The sequence below is a fragment of the Pan troglodytes genome, chromosome 9, assembly GCF_028858775.2.
Source record: "Pan troglodytes isolate AG18354 chromosome 9, NHGRI_mPanTro3-v2.0_pri, whole genome shotgun sequence".
Classification (NCBI taxonomy): Eukaryota; Metazoa; Chordata; class Mammalia; order Primates; family Hominidae; genus Pan; species Pan troglodytes.
In genome coordinates, this window is record NC_072407.2 from 51,759,760 (window position 1) to 51,781,129 (window position 21,370).

The 21,370-nt window shown below is 44.4% G+C and overlaps 1 protein-coding gene across 7 annotated transcripts in view; it reads right to left on the reverse strand.

Moving 5' to 3' along the window:
* The window catches only part of FNBP4 (formin binding protein 4), a 51,275-nt gene that overhangs the window by 21,920 nt on the left and 7,985 nt on the right, over positions 1-21,370 (reverse strand). For 4 of the 7 annotated variants that reach the window (XR_010147210.1, XR_010147211.1, XM_016920864.3 and 1 more), the window contains exons 3-8: positions 16,075-16,211; positions 14,454-14,640; positions 12,673-12,820; positions 12,446-12,566; positions 7,591-7,929; positions 5,484-5,694 (exon numbers count right to left, since the gene is read on the reverse strand). Coding sequence is in view for 4 of the 7 variants with exons in the window: in XM_016920864.3 (XP_016776353.3) it covers positions 5,484-5,694; positions 7,591-7,929; positions 12,446-12,566; positions 12,673-12,820; positions 14,454-14,640; positions 16,075-16,211 (1,143 nt within the window). In the remaining 3 variants the exon portion in view is untranslated. Of the gene's footprint in view, positions 1-5,483; positions 5,695-7,590; positions 7,930-12,445; positions 12,567-12,672; positions 12,821-14,453; positions 14,641-16,074; positions 16,212-18,325; positions 18,545-21,370 lie in introns of all 7 variants that reach the window. The other 3 variants (XR_010147209.1, XM_054661371.2, XM_054661372.2) reach the window with 1 other exon arrangement.

Here is a 21,370-nt window from a genome sequence, read left to right on the forward strand (position 1 = left end):
CAGGAGAATCGCTCGAACCTGGGAGGTGGAGGTTGCAGTGAGCCGAGATTGCACCATTGCAGTCCAGTCTGGGCAACAAGAGCAAAACTCCGTCTAAAAAATAATCATAATTTTTTAAAAAGCCCAAAATACCTCAAATGTGAAAACCGTGACTTTGGGTAATCCTTCATCTTCAGGATTAAAAGTAAAAATGTGACTTTAAATAGCTTTTAATATTTTAAACTTTTTTTTTTTTGAGATGGAATCTTTGTCGCCCAGGCTGGAGAACAGCGGAGCTATCGCGGCTCATTGCAACCTCAACCTCCTGGGTTCAAGCAATTCTCCCGCCTCAGCCTTCCAAGTAGCTGGGGCTTCAGGCGTTTGCCACCATGCCCAGCTAATTTTTTTTTTTTTTTTTTTTTTTTCAGTAGAGACAGGGTTTTGCCATGTTGGCCTGGCTGGTTTCAAACTCCTGGCCTCAAGTGATTTGTCCACCTCAGCCTCCCAAACTGCTGGGATTACAGATGTGAGGCATGGCGCCTGGCTTTTTTTTTTTGAGGCACGGTCTTACTCTGTTGCCCAGGTGGGAGTATAGTGGTATGATCACAGCTTATTGCAGTCTTGACCTCCTCCAGCCTCATTTTTTGTTTTTTAGTAGAGACAAAGTCTCACTATGTTGCCCAGTTTGGTCTCGAACTCCTGAACTCAAGTAATCCCCATGCCTCAGCCTCCCAGAATGCTGGGATTAAAGCTGAGCCATTGCATCCGGCCTAAAACTTTTTATTAAGTCCTTAACCTTATAATATAATAGCCTGGCTCCCCTTTTACCTGATCGTTAATATTCCCTCTTTATTATCAAATTGTCTGAAACAAAATCTTCCCACTAATCCCATTTATTAATTTTTAATGCCATTATATATTAAAAGTCTTCCATCTGGTGGCAGGTCCAAGAATTTAACAATTTTAAGGATGGCTAGAGTTAAAGACTAGAATGTTTTAGAGGGCAAGTACACAGGCTCTATTAAATTAGAATGCACACACCCCTTTGACCTAGCAATATACCACTAGGAATCTTTACTGCTGTGAAACTAGAATGTACATAAAATATATTCATCAGGATGTTAGCACAGTATGATTTATTGTGAAACAGGTTAACAAATGCATATAATATAAAGAATAAAATTAGCTCAGTGAGGTGGCACAAGCCTATAATTCCAGCACTTTGGGAGAGCGAGGCAGGAGCATCAATTGAGCCCATGAATTCAAAGCTGCATTATGATTATGTCAACTACATTCGGCCTGGATGACAGAGTAAAATCTGTCTCCTTTTTCTTTTGAGATGGGAGTTTTGCTCTTGTTGCCCAGCCTGGAGTGCAATGGTGCGATCTTGGCTCACCACAACCTCCACCTCCCAGGTTCAAGCGATTCTCCTGCCTCAGCCTCCCGAGTAGCTGGGATTACAGGCATGCGCCACCACGCCCGGCTAGTTTTATGTATTTTTGTTTGTTTGTTTGTTTGTTTGTTTAGTAGAGACAGGGTTTCTCCACGTTGGTCAGGCTGGTCTCGAACTCTCAACCTCGGGTGATCCGTCCGTCTCGGTCTCCCAAAGTGCTTGGATTATAGGCGTGAGCCAGGCCAACATCCTCTCTCTTAAAAGAAACAAAAATTCAAGTAAATTGGTCAGGCGCAGTGTCTCACGCCTGTAATCCAAGCACTTTGGGAGGCAGAGACGGGCGGATCACCTGAGGTCAGGAGTTCGAGATTAGCCTGGCCAACATGATAAAACCCTGTCTGTACTAAAAATACAAAAATTAGCTGGGCACGGTGGCGCGCGCCTGTAATCCCAGCTACTCGGGAGGCTGAGATAGGAGAACTGCTTGTACCCGGGAGGTGGAAGTTGCAGTGAGCCACGATCGTGACACTGCGGTCCAGCCTGGGTGACAGAGTGAGACCCCGTCTCAAAAAAAAAAGTAAATATAACATGGCTTATTAAAATATCAAAATATTAACGTGTTAATATTGAGTCTTCCCAGGCTTCTCTGCCATCACAGCCACACCAGATATGACCTCTACCCTCATGGTGTCAGTCATTATGTTCCTTTAGCTTCCTCATGGACAGATCTTTAAGCACAACATACATATGTATTTGTTTTTTTTTTTTCCCGAGACAGTCTCACTCTGTCGCTTAGGCTGAAGTGCAGTGGCACAAACTCGGCTCACTCCAACTTCCGCCTCCTGGGTTCAGGTGATTTCCTGCCTCAGTCTCCCAAGTAGCTGGGATTACAGGCGAGCACCACCAGGTGCAGATAATTTTGTATTTTTAGTAGAGACGGGGTTTCACCATGTTGGCCAGGATGGTCTCGATCTCCTGACCTCGTGATCCGCCTGCCACGGCCTCCCAAAGTGCTGGGATTACAGGCATGACCCACTGCACCCAGCCACATTTTTTTTTTTTTTTGTGATGGAGTCTCATTCTATTGCCCAGGCTGGAGTGCAGTGGCGCCATCTCAGCTGACCACAACCTCCACCTCCCCAGTTCAAGAGATTCTCCTACCTCAGTCTCCCAAGTAGCCGCCACGCCCAGCCTATTTTGCAGTTTTGGTAGAGACAGGGTCTCACCATGTTGGCCAGGCTGGTCTTGAACTCCTGACCTCAGGTGATCCACCCACTATGGCCTCCCAAAGTGCTGGGATTACAGGCGTGAGCCACCGCACGCCAGTCTGTTTTTCTTTTTCTTTTGAGGCAGGGTCTTGTTCTGTCACTCAGGATGGACTGTAGTGGTGTAATCATAGCTCACTGCAGCCTCGAACTCCTGGGCTCAAGCTATCTCCCTCCCTCAACATCCTGAGTAGCTGGGATTATATCCGTGTGCCACCACACTGGCTAATTTTTAAAAAACATTTTAGAGACAGTGTCTTGCTATACTGTCCTGGCTGGTCTTGACTCCTGGCCTCAAATGATCTTTCCGCTTTGCCCTCCGAAAGTAAATATTATTGTTTCTATCATTAAGCCACATTGATGCACATAACTATGGTATGTTCACTTTGTCACTGCTGCTTAGTATTCCTTTCTAAGAATATACCACAGGGCTGGTCGCAGTAGCTCACGCCTGTAATCCCAGCACTTTGGGAGGCTGAGGCGGGTGGATCACAAGGTCAGGAGTTCAAGAACAGCCTGGCCAAGATGGTGAAACCCCATCTCTACTAAAAATACAAAAATTAGTCAGGCGCAGTGGCAGGCGCCTGTAATCCCAGCTACTCGGGAGGCTGAGGCCAGGGAATCGCTTGAACTCGGAGGGTGGAGGTTGCAGTGAGCTAAGATCATCCACTGCACTCCAGCCTGGGTGACAGAGTAAGATTCCGTCTCAAAAAAAATAAAAAAATAAAGAATGCACCACAATTTATCTATGATACCTCTAATGGACATTTGAGTGCTCTATAGGGTTTTTTTTCATAGCACAAATGCAGCAATTTTTTTTTAGTGAAACATGGACACAATTTAAATGTCCATCAACAGTGGGCAGAGTTAAATACGCACATCTACACCACTCAGTTTTAACCAATGACCAATAATTTTTAAGGCACGTTGTTAAGTGAAAACTGTTATGTTGCCTAATAATCTATATGCTCTCATATATGGTAAAATTTACATATATACACATAAACACACTCATACATACCTAACTGAAAACATATATAAAGAACATGGTCTGGAAGGATATATGTTTATAAAGGACAGAGAAAATAGCTGGGCACAGCTGGGATTACATGCCTGTACTCCCACTGCTTTAGGAGGCCAAGGTGGGCAGATCACCTAAGGTCAGAAGTTTGAGACCAGCCTGGCCAACATGGTGAAATCCCATTTCCACTAACAACACAAAAACTAGCTGGGCATGGTAGCAGGCGCCTGTAATCCCAGCTACTCGGGAGGCTGAGGCAGAGAATTGCTTGACCCTGGGAGGTGGAGGTTCCAGTGAGCAGAGATCGTACCACTGCACTCCAGGCTGGGGGACAGAGCAAGACTCCGTCTCAAAAAAAAAAAAAAAAAAAAAAAAAGGACCACGGGGTAGGGAATGAGAATAATGAAAAGATAAAGAGGATTTACAGAATTTTCCTTTATGTTATTCCGAACTGCCAACTGAAAAGAAAAAATTCAGGCTAGGGGTGCTGGCTCATGCCTGTAATCCCAGCACCTTGCAAGGCCAAGGTGGGCAGGTCACCTGAGGTCAGGAGTTCGAGACCAGCCTTGCCAATATGGCGAAACCCCATCTCTACTGAAAAATACAAAAAATTAGCTGGGCGTGGTGGCGGGCGCCTGTAATCCCAGCTACTCAGGAGGCTGAGGCAGCAGAATCACTTGAACCCAGGAGGCACAGGTTGCAGTGAGCCAAGACTGCACCATTGCACTCCAGCCTGGGCAACAAGAGTGAAACTCCGTCTCAAAAAATATAAATAAAAAGAAAAGAAAAAATTCAAACAAGGATGTCTTTCTTTATTTATCACCTGTATTGTTGTTTTTTTTTTGGTTTGGTTCTTTGTTTCTTTTTTTTTCTTTTATCAAGAAACAAGGGTCTTGCTATGTTGCCCAGCTAGCCTGGAACTCCTAGGGTCCAGGGATCCTTCTGCCTCAGTTTCCTGTGAAGCAGCACTGGGCTGTTTTTGAACCACGATCCATAAAAGTATTTTCTTCTAGGTGTACTCAACTAAGGTTTGGGGTCCTTATCTTACTGCTAACTTTCCACTACAGAATTAGGGCCACAGCTGAAAGCAGTGGCTCACGCCTGTAATCCCAGCACTTTGGGAGGCGGGCGGATCAACTGAGATCAGGAGTTCGAGATCAGCCTGGCCAACATGGCGAAACTCCGTCTCTACTAAAAATACAAAAAATAGCCAGGCGCGGTGGCAGGCACCTATAATCCCAGTTACTCGGGAAGCTGAGGTAAGAGAATTTCTTGAATCTGGGAGGCGGAGGTTGCAGTGAGCCAAGATCATGCCTTTGTACTCCAGCCTGGGCGACAGAGTGAGACCTCCGTCTCAAAAAGGAAAAGAAAAAAAAATAATTAGGGCCAAATGGAGATTAAAATATGAGCTTCATCCAGGGATCTCTGAAAATAGATTAAAAAATGCAGCAGGAGCTCTTCGACCTTACCATGAATGAATGATAAGGTCCTTATTACCTGAATGAAGACAACTTGGGTCCTCATGACACAATCAAACTCTCTACCCACCCACACAGAGGCTGGGCAACGTAGACAGAGAGAAGAAATGGGACTGGACTCTGAATACACCACCATCCAGTGGGTGTCAGCCTCTCAGGCTCTTACTCCTCTACCAGAAAAAGATCTGGAAAAGGTAGAGAGGTGGATGGAAGCTTCCTTCCCAGCACTTCTCCCAAAGAGTAAAAGTACAATCTCCTGTTTTGTTGAAGAGGAAACAAAAAAAGACAAGAGTTTCCTTCCCCTCTATATCTTTCAACTCTGAAGTTTAATGTGAAGCACAAATTACCAGTTTCTCCATTTTCTGGAGTATCTCGTCCAGTTTTACTAGAACTCCTACTGGTAGATTCTGGACTGGTAGCTCGAACAAACATCTTCCATTTTCCTCTTTTAGACATAAGCCTACGCATTCCATCTTGAGATGCTGGCTGGCTGATATCAGAACGTGGACTAGACCCTGACACACTACCATCTCCTTCCTCCAAGGCTCGCAACTCTGCCTACAAAGAACATGACAATTAAGTTAGTGTCATTAACTGCTTATTAATATGTATAATCAGAATAATAAACAAGACTATGTTGTTGAAATTTAAATCCTTTTAGAACAGAAAGCACTTTTTTTTTTTTGGAGACAGGCTCTCCCTCTGTTGCCCAGGTTGGAGTGCAGTGGCATGATCATGGCTCGCTGTAGCTACAACCTTCTGAGCTCAAGCAATCCTCCCACCTCACCCTTCCAAGTAGCTGGAACTATAGGCACATGTCATCATACTTTTTTTTTCTAGTAAGAGATGATATCTGGGTATGTTGCTCACATTGGTCTCAACTTCTGGGCTCAAGTGATCTCCTGCTCAGCCTCCCAAAGTCCTGGGATTACAGGCATGAGCCACTGCACTCGGCCTACTCACTCTATTTTTATTTTTTAATTTTGCCAATTTTTTTGTGAGTACATAGTAAGTGTATATATTTATGGGATACATGAGATGTTTTGACACAGGTATGCAATGTGAAATAAGCACATCATGGAGAATGGGATAACCATCCCCTCAAGCATTTATCCTTTGAGTTACAAATAATCCAACTTCATTCTTTAAAGTTATTTTATAATATACAGTTATTATTGACTACAGTCACCCTACTGTGCTATCAAATAGTAGGTCTTATTCATTCTTTCTGTTTTTTTTCTGGTACCCATTTGTATAAGTCTGAGTAATGTCAAGTCTCTTTATTGATTATCAACTACCTGTTGTGGGAAGTCAAGGATCCTGAATGGAGGGACCAGCTGGAGCCGTGGCAGAGGAACATAAATTGTGAAGATTTCATTTTAATATGGACATTTATCAATTCCCAAATAACACTTTTACAATTTCTTATGCCTTTCTTACTTTAATCTCTTAATCCTGTTATCTTAGTAAGCTGAGGATGTACATCACCTCAGGACCACTGTGATAATTGTGTTAACTGTACAAATTGATTGTAAAACGTGTGTTTGAACAGTATGAAATCAGTGCACCTTGAAAAAGAACAGAGTAACAGTGATTTTTAGGGAACAAGGGAAGAAAACCATAAGGTCTCACTGCCTGGAGGGTCGGGCAAAAAGAGCCATATTTTTCTTCTTGCATAGAGCCCATAAATGGACATGCAAGTAGGGAAGATATCGCTAAATTCTTTTCCTAGCAAGGAATATTAATATTAATATCCTGGGGAAGGAATGCATTCCTGGGGGTAGGTCTATAAACTGCCGCTCTGGGAATGTCTGTCCTATGCGGTTGAGATAAGGACTGAGATACGCCCTGGTCTCCTGAAGTACCCTCAGGCTTATTAGGGTGGGGAAAAACCCGGCCCTGGTAAGTCTGTGGTCAGACTGATTCTCTGCTCTTGAACCCTGTTTTCTGTTGTTTAAGATGTTTATCAAGACAACATGTGCACCGCTGAACATAGACCCTTATCAGTACCTTTTTGCCCTTTGAAGCACATGATCTACTCCCTGTTCTTACACCTCCTCCCCTTTTGAAACCCTTAATAAAAAACTTGCTGGTTTGAGGCTCGGGTGGGCATCATAGTCCTACCGATATGTGATGTCACCCCCGGTGGCCCAGCTGTAAAATTCCTCTCATTATACTCTTTCTATTTCTCAGCTGGCCGATACTTATGGAAAATAGAAAGAACCTAGGTTGAAATATTGGGGGCGAGTTCCCCCGATAACTACCAAAAGTATCATCAAGGACCAAAAAACCTACAACTCTGTAGTTTAAAGTTTTTGCTGCGTAAGCTTCAACATACCTAGATGATGGGATAAGAAAAACAAAATCCCAATAATGGTTGTAAGTCAAGCACAATGATCCCTGTAGAGTAGTACTGAGGAAAAAACATTCTACAAGTAACTTTCAAAAGCTTACTTTTTTCCTTTCCAAAACTAGCTCCAGTTCAAGGGTATCTTGTTCCTCTTCCTCCTCACTTTCTCCAGATTGGACAACACTGCAAAGATCCTCCTGAGAAGGGTCTTCTATATTGTCCAACATAATTTCCTGTGGCTTTACTATTGTTGTTGCTTCTTCTACTGTTGTACTTGTTTCTTTTACTTCTGAAACTGGCTCCTCTTTACAAATTACTTTTCTTCTCCATCTCTCTTCTTCTTCTTTTATTCCCTCAGGCAATAAAGGAGCAAGCAGCGATGCTGCCACCCCTTTCTTCTCCTCCTCACTATTTGAGAGAGCCTGAATTCCTTCATTTACTTCCTATAAAGAACAAAATAATTTAGTCTCATTTAATTCTGAAATAAATCTCACCTGCACATACATTCAATTGCACATACATTCATATTAACTGTTTTCAGTAGCTGAATACTCAAGGTAAAAACCACTTTTTTTTTTTGAGATGGAGTCTCGCACTGTCACCCAGGCTGGAGTGCAGTGGCACAATCTTGGCTCACTGCAACCTCTGCCTCCCAGGTTCAAGCTATTCTCCTGTCTCAGCCTTCCGAGTAGCTGGGATTACAGGCGCCTGCCACCACGCCCAGCTAATTTTTTGTATTTTTAGTAGAGGCCTTTCACCACGTTGGCCAGGCTGGTCTCAAACTACTGACCTTGTGATTTGCCCACCTCAGCCTCCCAAAGTGCTGGGATTACAGGTGTGAGCCACCGTGCCCGGCCAAAACCACTTACTCCCAACAGGTGAGTATATATTTATACCATTACATTATTACTTTAGACAGACACTGACTGAATGAGAGCCTAGTTCTAGGTAGGATTCAAATATATCCTCCCTGCTATTCTCAGGATGTCAAAAGGCAGACTAGTAGTAAACAGAGATAGACTTAAGATCAGTATTTTGTCAGCTCATAACATGACTGGATAAATCTTTACCTTCTTCTGTATGATGAGAAATTTTTTTTTTTTTTTTTTTGAGAGAGTCTCACTCTGTTGCCCAGGAGTGCAATTGCGTGATCTCAAGTCACTGCAACCTCTGCCTCCCAGGTTCCAGCGATTCCCAGCCTCACAGCCTTAGCCTCCCAAATAGCTGGGATTACAGGGATGCACCACCACACCCAGCTCATTTTTGTTTCTGTTTTTGAGATGAACTCTCGCTCTTCTTGCCCAGGCTGGAGTGCAAAGTGTGATGTCGGCCCACTGCAACGTCTGCCTCCCGGGTTCAAGCAATTTCCCTGCCTCAGCCTCCTGAGCAGCTGGGATTATAGGCGAGAGCCACCAAGCCTGGCTAATTTTTTTTGTACTTTTAGTAGACACAGGGTTTCACCACGTTGGCCAGGCTGGTCTCGAACTCCTGACCTCAGGTGATCTGCCCACCTTGGCACCAGGCCCAATTTTTGTATTTTTAGTAGAGACAGGGTTTTACCAGGTTGGCCAAGTTGACCTTGAACTCCTGACCTCAGGTGATCTGCCCACCTCAGCCTCCGAAAGTGCTGGGATTACAGGCGTGAGCCACCATGCTGGGCCTGATAAGAAAATTTAGTAAGTATGCCATGAAGGTGATTTAGACTAAAGTGAACTATTCCTAGGCCGGGCACAGTGGCTCATGCCTGTAATTCCAGCACTTTGGGAGGCCAAGGCAGGCGGATCACAAGGTCAGGAGTTTGAGACCAGCCTGGCCAACATAGTGAAATCCCATCTCTGCTAAAAATACAGAAATTAGACCGGCATGGCGGCGTGCGCCTGCAATCCCAGCTATTCGGGAGGCTGAGGCAGAAGAATCGCTTGAACCTGGGAGGCAGAGGTTGCAGTGAACTGAGATCAGGCCACTGTACTCCAGCTCGGATGACAGTGTGAGAGACTGTCTCAAAAAAATAAAATAGCTGGGCGTGGTGGCTCATGCCCGTAATCCCAGCACTTTGGGAGGCCAAGGTGGGAGGATCACATGGTCAGGAGTTCGAGATCAGCCTGGCCAATATGGTGAAACCCCGTCTCTATTAAAACTACAAAAATTAGCCGGGCGTGGGGCAGGCGCCTGTACTCCCAGCTACTCGGGAGGCTGAGGCAGGAGAATCGCTTGAACCCGGGGGGTGGAGGTTGCAGTGAGCAGAGATTGCGCCACTGCACTCCAGCCTGGGTGACAGAGCTAGGCTAGGTCTCAAAGAAAAAAAAAATAATAAAAATAAAAAATAAAAATAAAATAAAATAAAATAAAATGAACTATTCCTGAAATGAAATTTGTGATTAAAGTATCTGCTTCTCCCATTGGGGTAACACTTGTCCTATCCTCCTTTCTGTAACTGTAAATTTAAGTTATTACTATTATTTCTGGATGGTCTCACTCTGTCCAGGCTGGAGCACACTGGCACAATGATAATTTTGAACTCCTGGGCTCAAGCTATCCTCTTGCCTCTGCCTCCTGAGTAGCTGGGACTACAGGTGTGTGCTACCTTGCCTGGGTAATTTTTCTTTTGTAGAGATGGGGTTGATCTTGTTATGTTTTCCAGGCTGGTTCAGAACTCCTGCACTCAAGCCATCTTCCTGCCCTGATTAAATTATTATTTTATTATTATTATTAAATTTTTTTTTGAGATGGAGTCTCACTCTGTCACCCAGGCTGGAGTGCAGTGGTGCGGTCTCAGCTCATTGCAGCCTCTGCCTCCCAGATTCAAGCGATTCTCCTGCCTCAGACCCCCAAGTAGCTGGGACTACAAGCATGTGCCACTACACCCAGTTATTTTAGTATTTTTAATAGACGGGGTTTTACCATGTTGGCCAGGCTGGTCTTGAACTCCTAACCTCAAGTGATCCGCCTGCCTTGAACTCTCAAAGTGCTGGGATTACAGGTGTGAGCCACTGCGCCAAGCTCAATTATATTATTTTAAAGTATTTTTTTTGGGCTACATGCAGTAGCTCACACCTATAATGTAAGCAATTTGGGAGGCCGAGGCAGAAGCATCACTTGAGCTCAGAGTTTGAGACCTGTCTGGCAAACATGGTGAGACCACATCTCTCAAAAAACAAACAAACAAACAAACAAAAAAACAAAACCTGACATGGTGGTGCACACCTGTAGTCCCAGCTACTAAGGAGTCTGAGGCAGGACTGCTTGAGCTCAGGAGAGTAAATCTGCAGTGAGCCATGGTCGTGCCACTGTACTCTAGCCTCGGTGACAGAGTCAGATCCTGTCTCAAAAATAAGTAAATAAAAAGGAAAGGTGCGGTGGCTTGTGCCTGTAATCCCAGCACTTTGGGAGTCTGAGGCAGGTGGATCACTTGAGGTCAGGAGTTCAAGACCAGCTTGACCAACTGGTGAAACCTCGTCTCTACTAAAAAAAAAATAGAAAAATTAGTCAGGCGTTGTGCCTGTAATCCAAGCTACTCGGGAGGTTGAGGCAGAATTGCTTGAAACTGGGAGGCGGAGGATGCAATGAGCTGAAATCGTGCCACTCCCTTCCAGCCTGGGTAACCAAGCAAGACTCTGTCTCAAAAAGAAAAAAATTAAAATTAAAATATATTTTGATGCAAAAAAGTCTTTAAAATTGAAGATAAATTGGAATTCAATATACACTCCCTAAGGAATACAACTTACTTTTCTTACTAATTAGGCTACAGAAATGCTCAGGTTTCACTAACATAGTATCCGTTATTGAAAAATCCAAAATCTGAAACCGTTTGAGCACTGACATGATGATCAAAGGAAATGCTCACTGGAGCATCTTAGATTTCACATTTTCAGATTAAGAATACTCAACTGCTAAGTATAATGCAAATATTTCAGAATTCAAAAAAAATTCAAAATCTAAATTATCTCCGATCCCAGGCATTTCAATTAAGAAATACTCAACCTGCAGTAGTTTTTAAAGTAGTTACCTTTATATTTTTAAAATGTCTTATATATGGAATCCGAAAAATAATAGAATGATTCTATGTGAAGTGGAGCCCTGTCTGGACTGCTGCTCCCACGTCCTTTGCAATGATCCAAGAGGCCTCTGTGATACCCTAAAGCTCTCAAAGAAAAAGTGAAGTGGGCCAGCTGCAGTGGCTCATGCCTGTAATCTCAGCACGTTGGGAGGCTGAGGCAGGTAGATCACCTGAGGTCAGGAGTTTGAGACCAGCCTGACCAACATGGTGAAACCCTGTCTCTAATAAAAATACAAAAATTAGCCAGGCATGGTGGCAGGTGCCTGTAATGCCAGCTACTCAGAAGGCTGAGGCAGGAGAATAACTTCTTGAGCCTGGGAGGCAAAGGTTGCAGTGAGCCGAGACAGCACCACTGCGCTCCAGCCTGGGCAACTGAGCGAGACTCCATATCAAAAAAAAAAAAAAAAAAAAAGGCCAGATGTGGTGGCTCACGCTTGTAATCCCAGCACTCTGGGAGGCCAAGGCAGGCGGGTCATGAGGTCAGGAGATCGAGACCATCCTGGCTAACACAGTGAAACACCGTCTCCACTAAAAAATACAAAAAATAAGCCAGGTGTGGTAGCGGGTGCTTGTAATCCCAGCGACTCAGGAGGCTAAGGCAGGAGAATGGTGTGAACCCGGGAGGCGGAGCTTGCAGTCAGCTGAGATCGCACCACTGTACTCCAGCCTGGGTGACAGGGCGAGACTCTGTCTCAGAAAAAAAAAAAAAAAAACAAAAGAAAAAGTCAACTGAGTAACCGCTATAAAGGCTACATAATACACAGAAACAAAGTGAAAGTTATGAAACTTTTCCTATTTCACATGTATGACATAAAATATTAAGAGAAGGCTTCCATTCCTGTGCTCAGAGTAACGCTTATTAGATCTGAAAATAAACAAATGAGGTAAGTTTCGACACTGACCTTTTTAACTTCTCGCTTGGCTATGACTGGTCCACTTTTACTACTGGAAACAGAAATCGTTTTCTCCTTAGAATATATGTCTGTATTTACCACAAAACTAGTTTCAGCACCTGGCACAGAACTAACAAAATATATACTTAGCAAGAGAAATGTAAGACAAATACTATCAGCAAAAGATAAGGCTTCAATTTCCTTCTAGGCAATTTCACTTTTAAATTTATTCTTACCTGGGCTGGTAATGCTGTAATCCCTGTACCTGTGTGGCAAGATACTGGGGTAACTCCCAAGTCACTTCATTTGTTTGTGTATTCCAATAATAATAACATCCCGTGTTCTCATCCCAGACTTCCTGCCAATCGCCCATCTCAATTCCGACTAGAAGATAAAACAAATTTTAAGCACAAATCCCTCTACGATTCTGGCTTACTTATAAGCTCAAAAGCCAAAATCACCTAACAGTTTCTCAAAACAGCACTGTTAACTTTGGGGCACACAGGTCTTTGTTGTGGGGGGGCAATCCTATGTGGAGGTTTTAGCAGCACCCCTGGCCTCTGCCCACTAGATACAGTAGCACTCCCATCCACCCTGCCTCCTACATTGTGACAATAAAAAATATTTGACAGACATTGTCAAATATCCCCTAGGGGCACCCCCCAACACTGGTTGAGAACCACTGGCCTAACACCAAGAATTATTTTCTCAATATCTAACATTTAGAGTCACCTTTGAACACAGTTTTTAAAAAAAACAGTTTGGCCAGCTACAGTGGCTCACGCCTGTAATCCCAGCATTTGGGAGGCCAAGGTGGGCAGATCACCTAAGGTCGGGAGTTTGAGACCAGCCTGATCAACATGCAGAAACCCTGTCTCTACTAAAAATACAAAAATTGGGCGTGGTGGTGCGTGCCTGTAATCCCAGCTACTCGGGAGGCTGAGGCAGGAGAATTGCTTGAACTCGGGAGGCAAAGGCTGCGATGAGCCAAGATTGCACCATTGCACTCCAGCCTGGGCAACATGAGCAAAACTCCACCTCTAAATTAGTAAATAGAAAAAAGCAGTTTGCTGGTCCTAAAATGTACCTAAAATACTTTGAATATCATGGCTTTTCTTATTCAACTGGCAAGGACAAGCAATTACTTTTTAAAAGATAAAAATTACATCCTACAAGTTTTCCGAGCCGACTATCCTACCTACCATCTTCAACATGCTTTATTTAAAAAGACAGAGGTTGGGCGCGGTGGCTCAAACCTGTAATCACAGCACTTTGGGAGGCCAAGGCAGGTGGATCCCCCGAGGTCAGGAGTTCGAGACCAGCTTTGCCAACATCGTGAAACCCCATCTCTACTAAAAATACAAAAAATTTGCTGGGCGTGGTGGTGGGTGCCTGTAATCCCAGCTGCTCAGGAGACTGATGCAGAAGAATTGGTTGAACCTGGGAGGCGGAGGTTGCAGTGAGCCGAGATCGCATCACTGCACTCCAGCCTGGGCAACAAGGGTGAAACTCAGTCTCAAAAAAAAACAACAATTAAATAAATAAAAATAAAAAGACAGAATCCTAAAGTCTAAGGTTAAAGTCTCTGGGCTTTCATCTTTAGAAAACTGAATGCCAGCCGGGAGCGATGGCTCACACCTGTAATCCTAGCACTGTGGGAGGCCAAGGCAGGCTGATTTCCTGAGCTCAGGAGTTCGAGACCAGCCTTGGGCAACACAGTGAAACCCCGTCTCTACTAAAATACAAAAGAGAAATTAGGCAGGCATGGCAGTGTGCGCCTGTAGTCCCAGTTACTCAGGAGGCTGAGGGAGGAGAACTGTCTGAACCCAGGAGGTGGAGGTTGGAGTGAGCCAAGATCGCGCCAGTGCACTCCAGCCTGGGCGACAGAGCGAGATTCCATCTTAAAACAAACAAACAAACAAACAAACAAACAAACAAACAAAAAACCAGAAAAGTGAATGCCTAGAATCCCTTTAAGGATTTTACTTTTCTTTAAAAATCAAAGGATCAAGTTTACCTCCTGCCAGTGAACACTGAGTATCATATTGCCATCCAGATGTTTGGGTGGAGTCTGTTCCATTTGAAGTAGAAGAAGAAAGGGTAGATGTTGCTGCTTCCTTTGGCTCTGGTCGAGGTGGAGTTGGAGGTGGAGCAGAAGCTCCTACAGGAGCTGCAGGCTGAGGAGCTGTTATGGCATCGATCTCCTTCAGTATGAAAAGAGTAACAAATGCAGTAATTATACCAAAAACAAGAAACTTGAGGAAATGGCAATCACTTTTTAAAAATTCTACATGAGCCGGGCACAGTGGCTCACACCTACACTTCCAGCACTTTGGGAGGCTGAGACAGGTGGATCACTTGAGGTCAGGAATTCGAGACCAGGCTGGCCAACATGGTGAAATCCCCCTCTACTAAAAATAAAAAAAATTAGGCTGGGCACGGTGGCTCACGCCTGTAATCCCAGCATTCTGGGCGGCCAAGGCGGGCGGATCACCTGAGGTCAGAAGTTCAAAACCAGCCTGGCCAATATGGTGAAAACTTGTCTCTACTAAAAATACAAAAATTAGCTGGATGTGGTGGTGGGCACCTGTAATCTCAGCTACTTGGGAGGCTGAGGCACTAGAATTGCTTGAATCTGGGAGGCGGGGATTGCAGTGAGCCGAGATCACGCTACTGCATTCCAACCTGGGTGAAAGAGCAAGACTCTGTCTCAAAAAAAACAAAAAACAAAAAACAAAAAAAAAAAGAATACAATTATTAGCGGGCGTGGTGGCACATGCCTGTAATCCCAGCTACTCAAGAGGCTGAGGTGGGAGAATTACTTGAACCTGGGTGGCAGAGGTTGCAGTGGGCCAACATCACACCACCACATTTCAGCCTGGGTGACAGTAAGACCCAGTCTCGAGGGAGAAAAAAAAAATTCTAGATACTCATTCTAAGCTTCTCAAATCAAAACCCTCATCTTCCAATTATACAAGCTCCCCAGTCTCTTCTAATTTGCCTTTCTTCTCTTTGAAAGCTTTACAAAAAGAAAAGGGAGGTGGTGGCTCACGCTTGTAATCCCAACACTTTGGAAGGCCAAGGTGGGTTGATCACCTGAGGTCAGGAGTTTGAGACCAGCCTGGCCAACATGGTGAAACCCCGTCTCTACCAAAAATACAAAAATCAGCTGGGTGTGGTGGCACATACCTGTAGCCCCAGCTACTCGGGGGCACATACCTGTAGCCTCAGCTACTTGAATCCAGGAGACAGGTTGCAGTGAGGCGAGATCGTACCGCTGCACTCGAGACTGGGCAACAGAGTGAGAGTCTATCTCAAGAAAAAAAAAAAAGGAGAGACAGCCAGGTGTGATGGCTCACACCTGTAATCCCAGCACTTTGGAAGGCCGAGGTGGGAGGATCGCTTCAGCCCAAGAGTTCAAGACCAGCCTGAGCAACACAGTGAGACCCCATCTCTTAAAGTTAAACAAAACAAAACAAAACGAGAGATAGAGATCGGGAGAAATACAAGAAGAGAGTGTTGGAGGGAGAGGGAGAAAGGAGGAGGAAGACATTGAACTGACAAGTACGCTGACCACTTAAGATCCAGGTCCCAAAGTAGCTTCAATAACTAAAACTCCAAACGAAAGCACCACTAACCGCTAGGAAGTTGGCCAATGTACTATCAATATCAGTTGACTGGTTTCCATTTGTCTCTTTGGATTGTGCTAGTTTTTCGGAAACATCATTGTCATCGTCATCACTGTCAGCATAAGCACCAAGCAAGCATAGACCGCCTAGAAACAAAAAGGAAAACAGCATTTGTAACAACAATGTCAATATGTCCTAAGAAGCATCTAAAACGGAAGTATAACATGTTTTTTTTTAACTTACTTACAGATTAGAACATAACCGCAAAACTAATAATCACTGAACTACCACAGAAGAATAAATTACATCGTATGGTTAAAGCTAATAAAAATTGATCTATAGGCCAGGTGCAGTGGCTCAACGTCTGTAATCCCAGCACTTTGGGAGGCCGAGGTGGGTGGATCATGAGGTCAGGCGTTTTGAGACCAGCCTGGGCAACATGGTGAAACCCCATCTCTACTAAAAATACAAAAAATTAGCCAGGCCTGGTAGCACGTGCCTGTAGTCCCAGCTAGTGAGGCAGGAGAAGTGCTTGAACCTGGGAGGCAGAGGTTGCAGTGAGCCAAGATCACACCACTGCACTCCACCCTGGGCAAAAGAGTAAGACTCTGTCTCCGGGGGTAAAAAAAAAAAAAAAAAAAAAAAAAATTGATCTGGGCTGGGCATGGTGGCTCACACCTGTAATCCCAGCACTTTGGGAGGCTGAGGCGGGCAGATCACCTGAAGTCAGGAGTTCAAGACCAGCCTGACCAACATGGAGAAACCCTGTCTCTACTAAAAATACAAAATTAGCCAGGTGTGGTGGCACATGCCTGTAATCCCAGCTACTCAGGAGGCTGAAGCAGAAAAATTGCTTGAACTCGGGAGGCGGAGGTTGCGGTGAGCTGAGATCACGCCACTGCACTCCAGCCTGGGCAACAACAGTGAAAATCCATCTCAAAATAAATAAATAAATAAAATAAAAAATAAAAAAACATGTTGATCTATGAGCCAGGCAACACAGCTTATGTCTACAGACCCAACTTCTTCGGGAGGATCTGAGGCAGGAAGATCATTTGAGCCCAGAATCTGAGACCAGCCTCGAAAACATAGTGAGACCTTGTCTATCCCATAAAAACAAAAACAAAAAAAAAAAAAAGGGAAAAGGAAAAAGAATAAAAATTTAGCCGAGCATACGGCTGAGGTGCAAGGATAGCTTGAGCCCAGGAGGTTGAGGCTGCATTAAGCCGAAACATCTCCACTGTACTCCAGCCAGGGTGACAAAGTGAGACTGACCATGTCTCCAAAAACAAACAAACAAACAAAAAAAAAACCGAGAACAAGAAAATTAATCTTTATAGTTATTTCAATCAATTATTCAATCTCACTCTCTTTCCAAATTGTTCATAGATAGTATATCCTGATTTTAGAATTTGGTGATTAAAGTGTTTACTTCAAACTGAGCCAATTACAGTGTAGCAGCTGAAACAAAGACTTTCAAAACCTAAAGAAATAAAGACTTTCAAAGTTAAAAACAAAGCTTTTAATCAATGATTATTCCTCAAACAGGAAGTGACAGAAATTAAAAACATGAAGTGACAGGAATTAAAAATGGGGCTCAACATGGCTAAAACCAATGATCAATGTCTTCCTCAAATTTAAGTGGTATCAGGTATGGCCTCTGTAATGCTGCTATGCCATTTCCTTTTGGATCATCTGTGGCTACTCCAAGATTACAATTAACAATATAATACATAGAGTATTATTATATGTATTATAAACACATAAAATGTTAAATTCTAGCTAGACTTTTCCAGCTATTACTTATATTAAATTTCACAGCGCTGACACAGTCTACGCTCACTAAAAAGTTGGTAAATGAACAGATTTATCAGAAAGTTAAATCTAGTTTTGTGTGTCATACATCCCATACATAAACTCAAAGGTCACCTAAAAGTAAACATAAATTGTTCCATTAATCATGTAGGAGTTCGTATTCAGTGCCTTAGTGTCATAATTCCTGCCTTCATTTTTTTCTTTCTGTATGTAGGTTTTTTGTTGTTGTTGTTATACTTTAAGTTCTAAGGTACATGTGCACAACGATGCAGGTTTATTACATATGTATACATGTACTATGTTGGTGTGCTGCACCCATTAACTCATCATTAACATTAGGTATTTCTCTTAATGCTATCCCTCCCCCACCCCCCACCCCATGACAGGCCCCGGTGTGTGATGTTCCCCACCCTGTGTCCAAATGTTCTCATTGTTCAATTCCTACCTGTGAGTGAGAATATGTGGTGTTTGGTTTTCCGTCCCTGCGATAGTTTGCTCAGAATGATGGTTTCCAGCTTCATCGATGTCCCTACAAAGGACATGAACTCATCCTTTTTTATGGCTGCATAGTATTCTATGGTGTATATGTGCCACATTTTCTTAATCCAGTCTATCACTGATGGACATTCGGGTTGGTTCCAAGTCTTTGCTATTGTGAATAGTGCTGCAGTAAACATAACGTGTGCATGTGTCTTTATAGCAGCATGATTTATAATCCTTTGGGTATATATACCCAGTAATGGGATCGCTGGGTCAAATGGTATTTCTAGTTCTAGATCCTTGAGGAATCACCACACTGTCTTCCACAATGGTTGAACTAGTTTACACTCCCACTAACAGCGTAAAAGCGTTTCTATTTCTCCACATCCTTTCCAGCATATGTAGGTAAGTTCTTAAATAGCAATTTTATTTTGAGATGGAGTCTCGCTCTGTCCCCCAGGCTGGAGTGCAGTGGCTCCGCTCACTACAAGCTCTGCCTCTCAGGTTCACGCCATTCTCCTGCCTCAGTCTCCTGAATAGCTGGGACTACAGGCGCCCACCACGCCCGGCTAATTTTTTTGTATTTTTAGTAGAGATGGGGTTTCACCGTGTTAGCCAGGATGGTCTTGGATCTCCTGACCTCATGACCCGCCCACCTCGGCCTCCCAAAGTGCTGGGATTACAGGCGTGAGCCACCGCACCCGGCCAAGACGGAGTCTTACTCTGTTGCCCAGGCTGAAGTGCAGGGGCGCAATCTTGGCTCATTGCAACCTCCACCTCCAGGGTTCATGCGATTCTCCTGCCTCAGCCTCCCGAGTAGCTGGGATTACAGGTGTGCACCACCACACCTGGGTAATGTTTGCATTTTTAGTAGAGATGGGGTTTCGCTATGTTGGCCTAGCTGCTCTTGGACTCCTGACCTCAAGTGATCTGCCCACCTCGGCCTCCCAAAGTGCTGGGACTACAGGCATGAGCCACCACACATAGCCTCTAAACATCAATTTCTAAAGTTTGATTTGTTTATGTATATATGTATGTAAGAGATAGGGTCTTGCTCTAGTGCCAAGGCGGAAGCAGTGGATCACTACATCCTCAAACTCCTGGCCTCAAATGATTCTCTTGCCTCGGCATCCTGAGTGGATGACTAGAGGCACAACCCACCATGCCTGGCTAATTTATTTTATTTTTTATTTTATGCAGAGATGGAATCTCCTGTGTTGCCTAGGCTGGTCTCATCCTGTCCTCATGTGATCTTCCTGCCTTGACTTCCCAAAATGTTAGGCAAAATTTTTCATTTCTTTTTTTTGAGACAGGGTCTCACTCTGGCACAAGTGAACTGGTGCGATGACAGCTCACTGCAGCCTTGACCTCCTGAGCTCAACCAATCTTCCCACCTCAATCAGGCTCCTGTGTAGCTGGGACTAGAGGCGTGCACCACTACGCCTGGCTAACTTTGGTAGAGACGGGGTTTTGCCATGTTGCCTAGGCTCATCTCGAACTCCTGGTCACAAGCCATCCTCCTGCCTCAGTCTCCCATGTAGCTAGGACTACAGGCCTACGCCACCACACTTGGCATTTTTTAAGCACACAAAAGGTTTCAATCTGTTGCTCAGTTTGGTCTTGAATTCCTGAGCTCAAGCAATCCCCTGCCTGAGCCTCCCAAAGTGCTGACATTACAGGTGTGAGCCACCTCGTCTGACCACAAAATATAGGTGTGAGCCACCTCACCTGGTCACAATAGTATTTTAAACTGGTAAGAAAGATATTTACATGGACGTTTGTGGACAGGCATGGTGGCTCATGCCTGTATAATGCCAGCACTTTGGGAGGCTGAGGCAGGTGGATCACGAGGTCAGATCAAGACCATCCTGGCCAACATGGTGAAATCCCGCCTCTACTAAAAACAAAAAATTAGCTGGCTGTGGTGGTGCGCACCTGTAATCCCAGCTACTCAGGAGGCTGAGGCATGAGAATTGCTTGAACCCGGAAGGTGGAGATTGCAGTGAGCTGAGGTCACGCCACTGTATTCCAGCCTGGTGACAGGGCGAGACTCCGTCTAAAAAAAAAGGGGGGGAAAAAAAAGAGAGAGAAATTTGCATGGACGTTTCTTAGATAGTGTCTCTAATTTTTTTTTTTTTTTGAGATGGAGTCTCACACTGTCACCCAGGCTGGAGTGCAGTGGCACAATCTCAGCTCAGTGCAACCTCCGCCTCCCGGGTTCAGGTGATTCTCTTGCCTCAGCCACCCTAGTAGCTAGGATTAACAGGCGCACGCCACCGCGACCTGCTAATTTTTGTACTTTTAGTAGAGACAGGGTTTCACCATGTTGGCCACGCTGGTCTTGAACTCCTGACCTCAAGTGATCTGCCCTTTTTGGCCTCCCAAAGTGCTGGGATTACAGGTGTGAGACCTGCGACTGGCTTTTTTTTTTTTTTTTTTTTTTGGTATGGAGTTTCGTTCTTTTTGCCCAGGCTGGAGTGCAATGGTGCAGTCTTGACTCACTGCAACCTCTGCCTCCCAGGTTCAAGTGATTCTCCAGCCTCGGTCTCCCAAGTAGCTGGGATTATAGGCGTGCACCACCACGCCTGGCTAATTTTTTTGTATTTTTAGTAGAGATGGGGTTTCACCATGTTGGCCAGGCTGCTCTCGCACTCCTGACCTCAAGTGATCCGCCTGCCTTGGCCTCCGAAAGTGCTGAGATTACAGGCGTGAACCATGGCACCCGGCCCAATTTTCTTGGTATTCTGAACAAAAGGTATTCAGCTTTATAAGAGCAGAACTACCAAAGGAGAAACTTCTGTATGAAATAATGCCGCACTTTTGTATACAGTACTGATGGATTCTGGAAATGAGAGTGGGAAATTTTATTTTTAAATAAAAATACTGGCCGGGCACGGTGGCTCATGCCTGTAATCCCAGCACTTTGGGAGGCCAAGGCGGGTGGATCACCTGAGGTCAGGAGTTCAAGATTGGCTGGCCAACATGGTGAAACTCATCTCTACTAAAAATT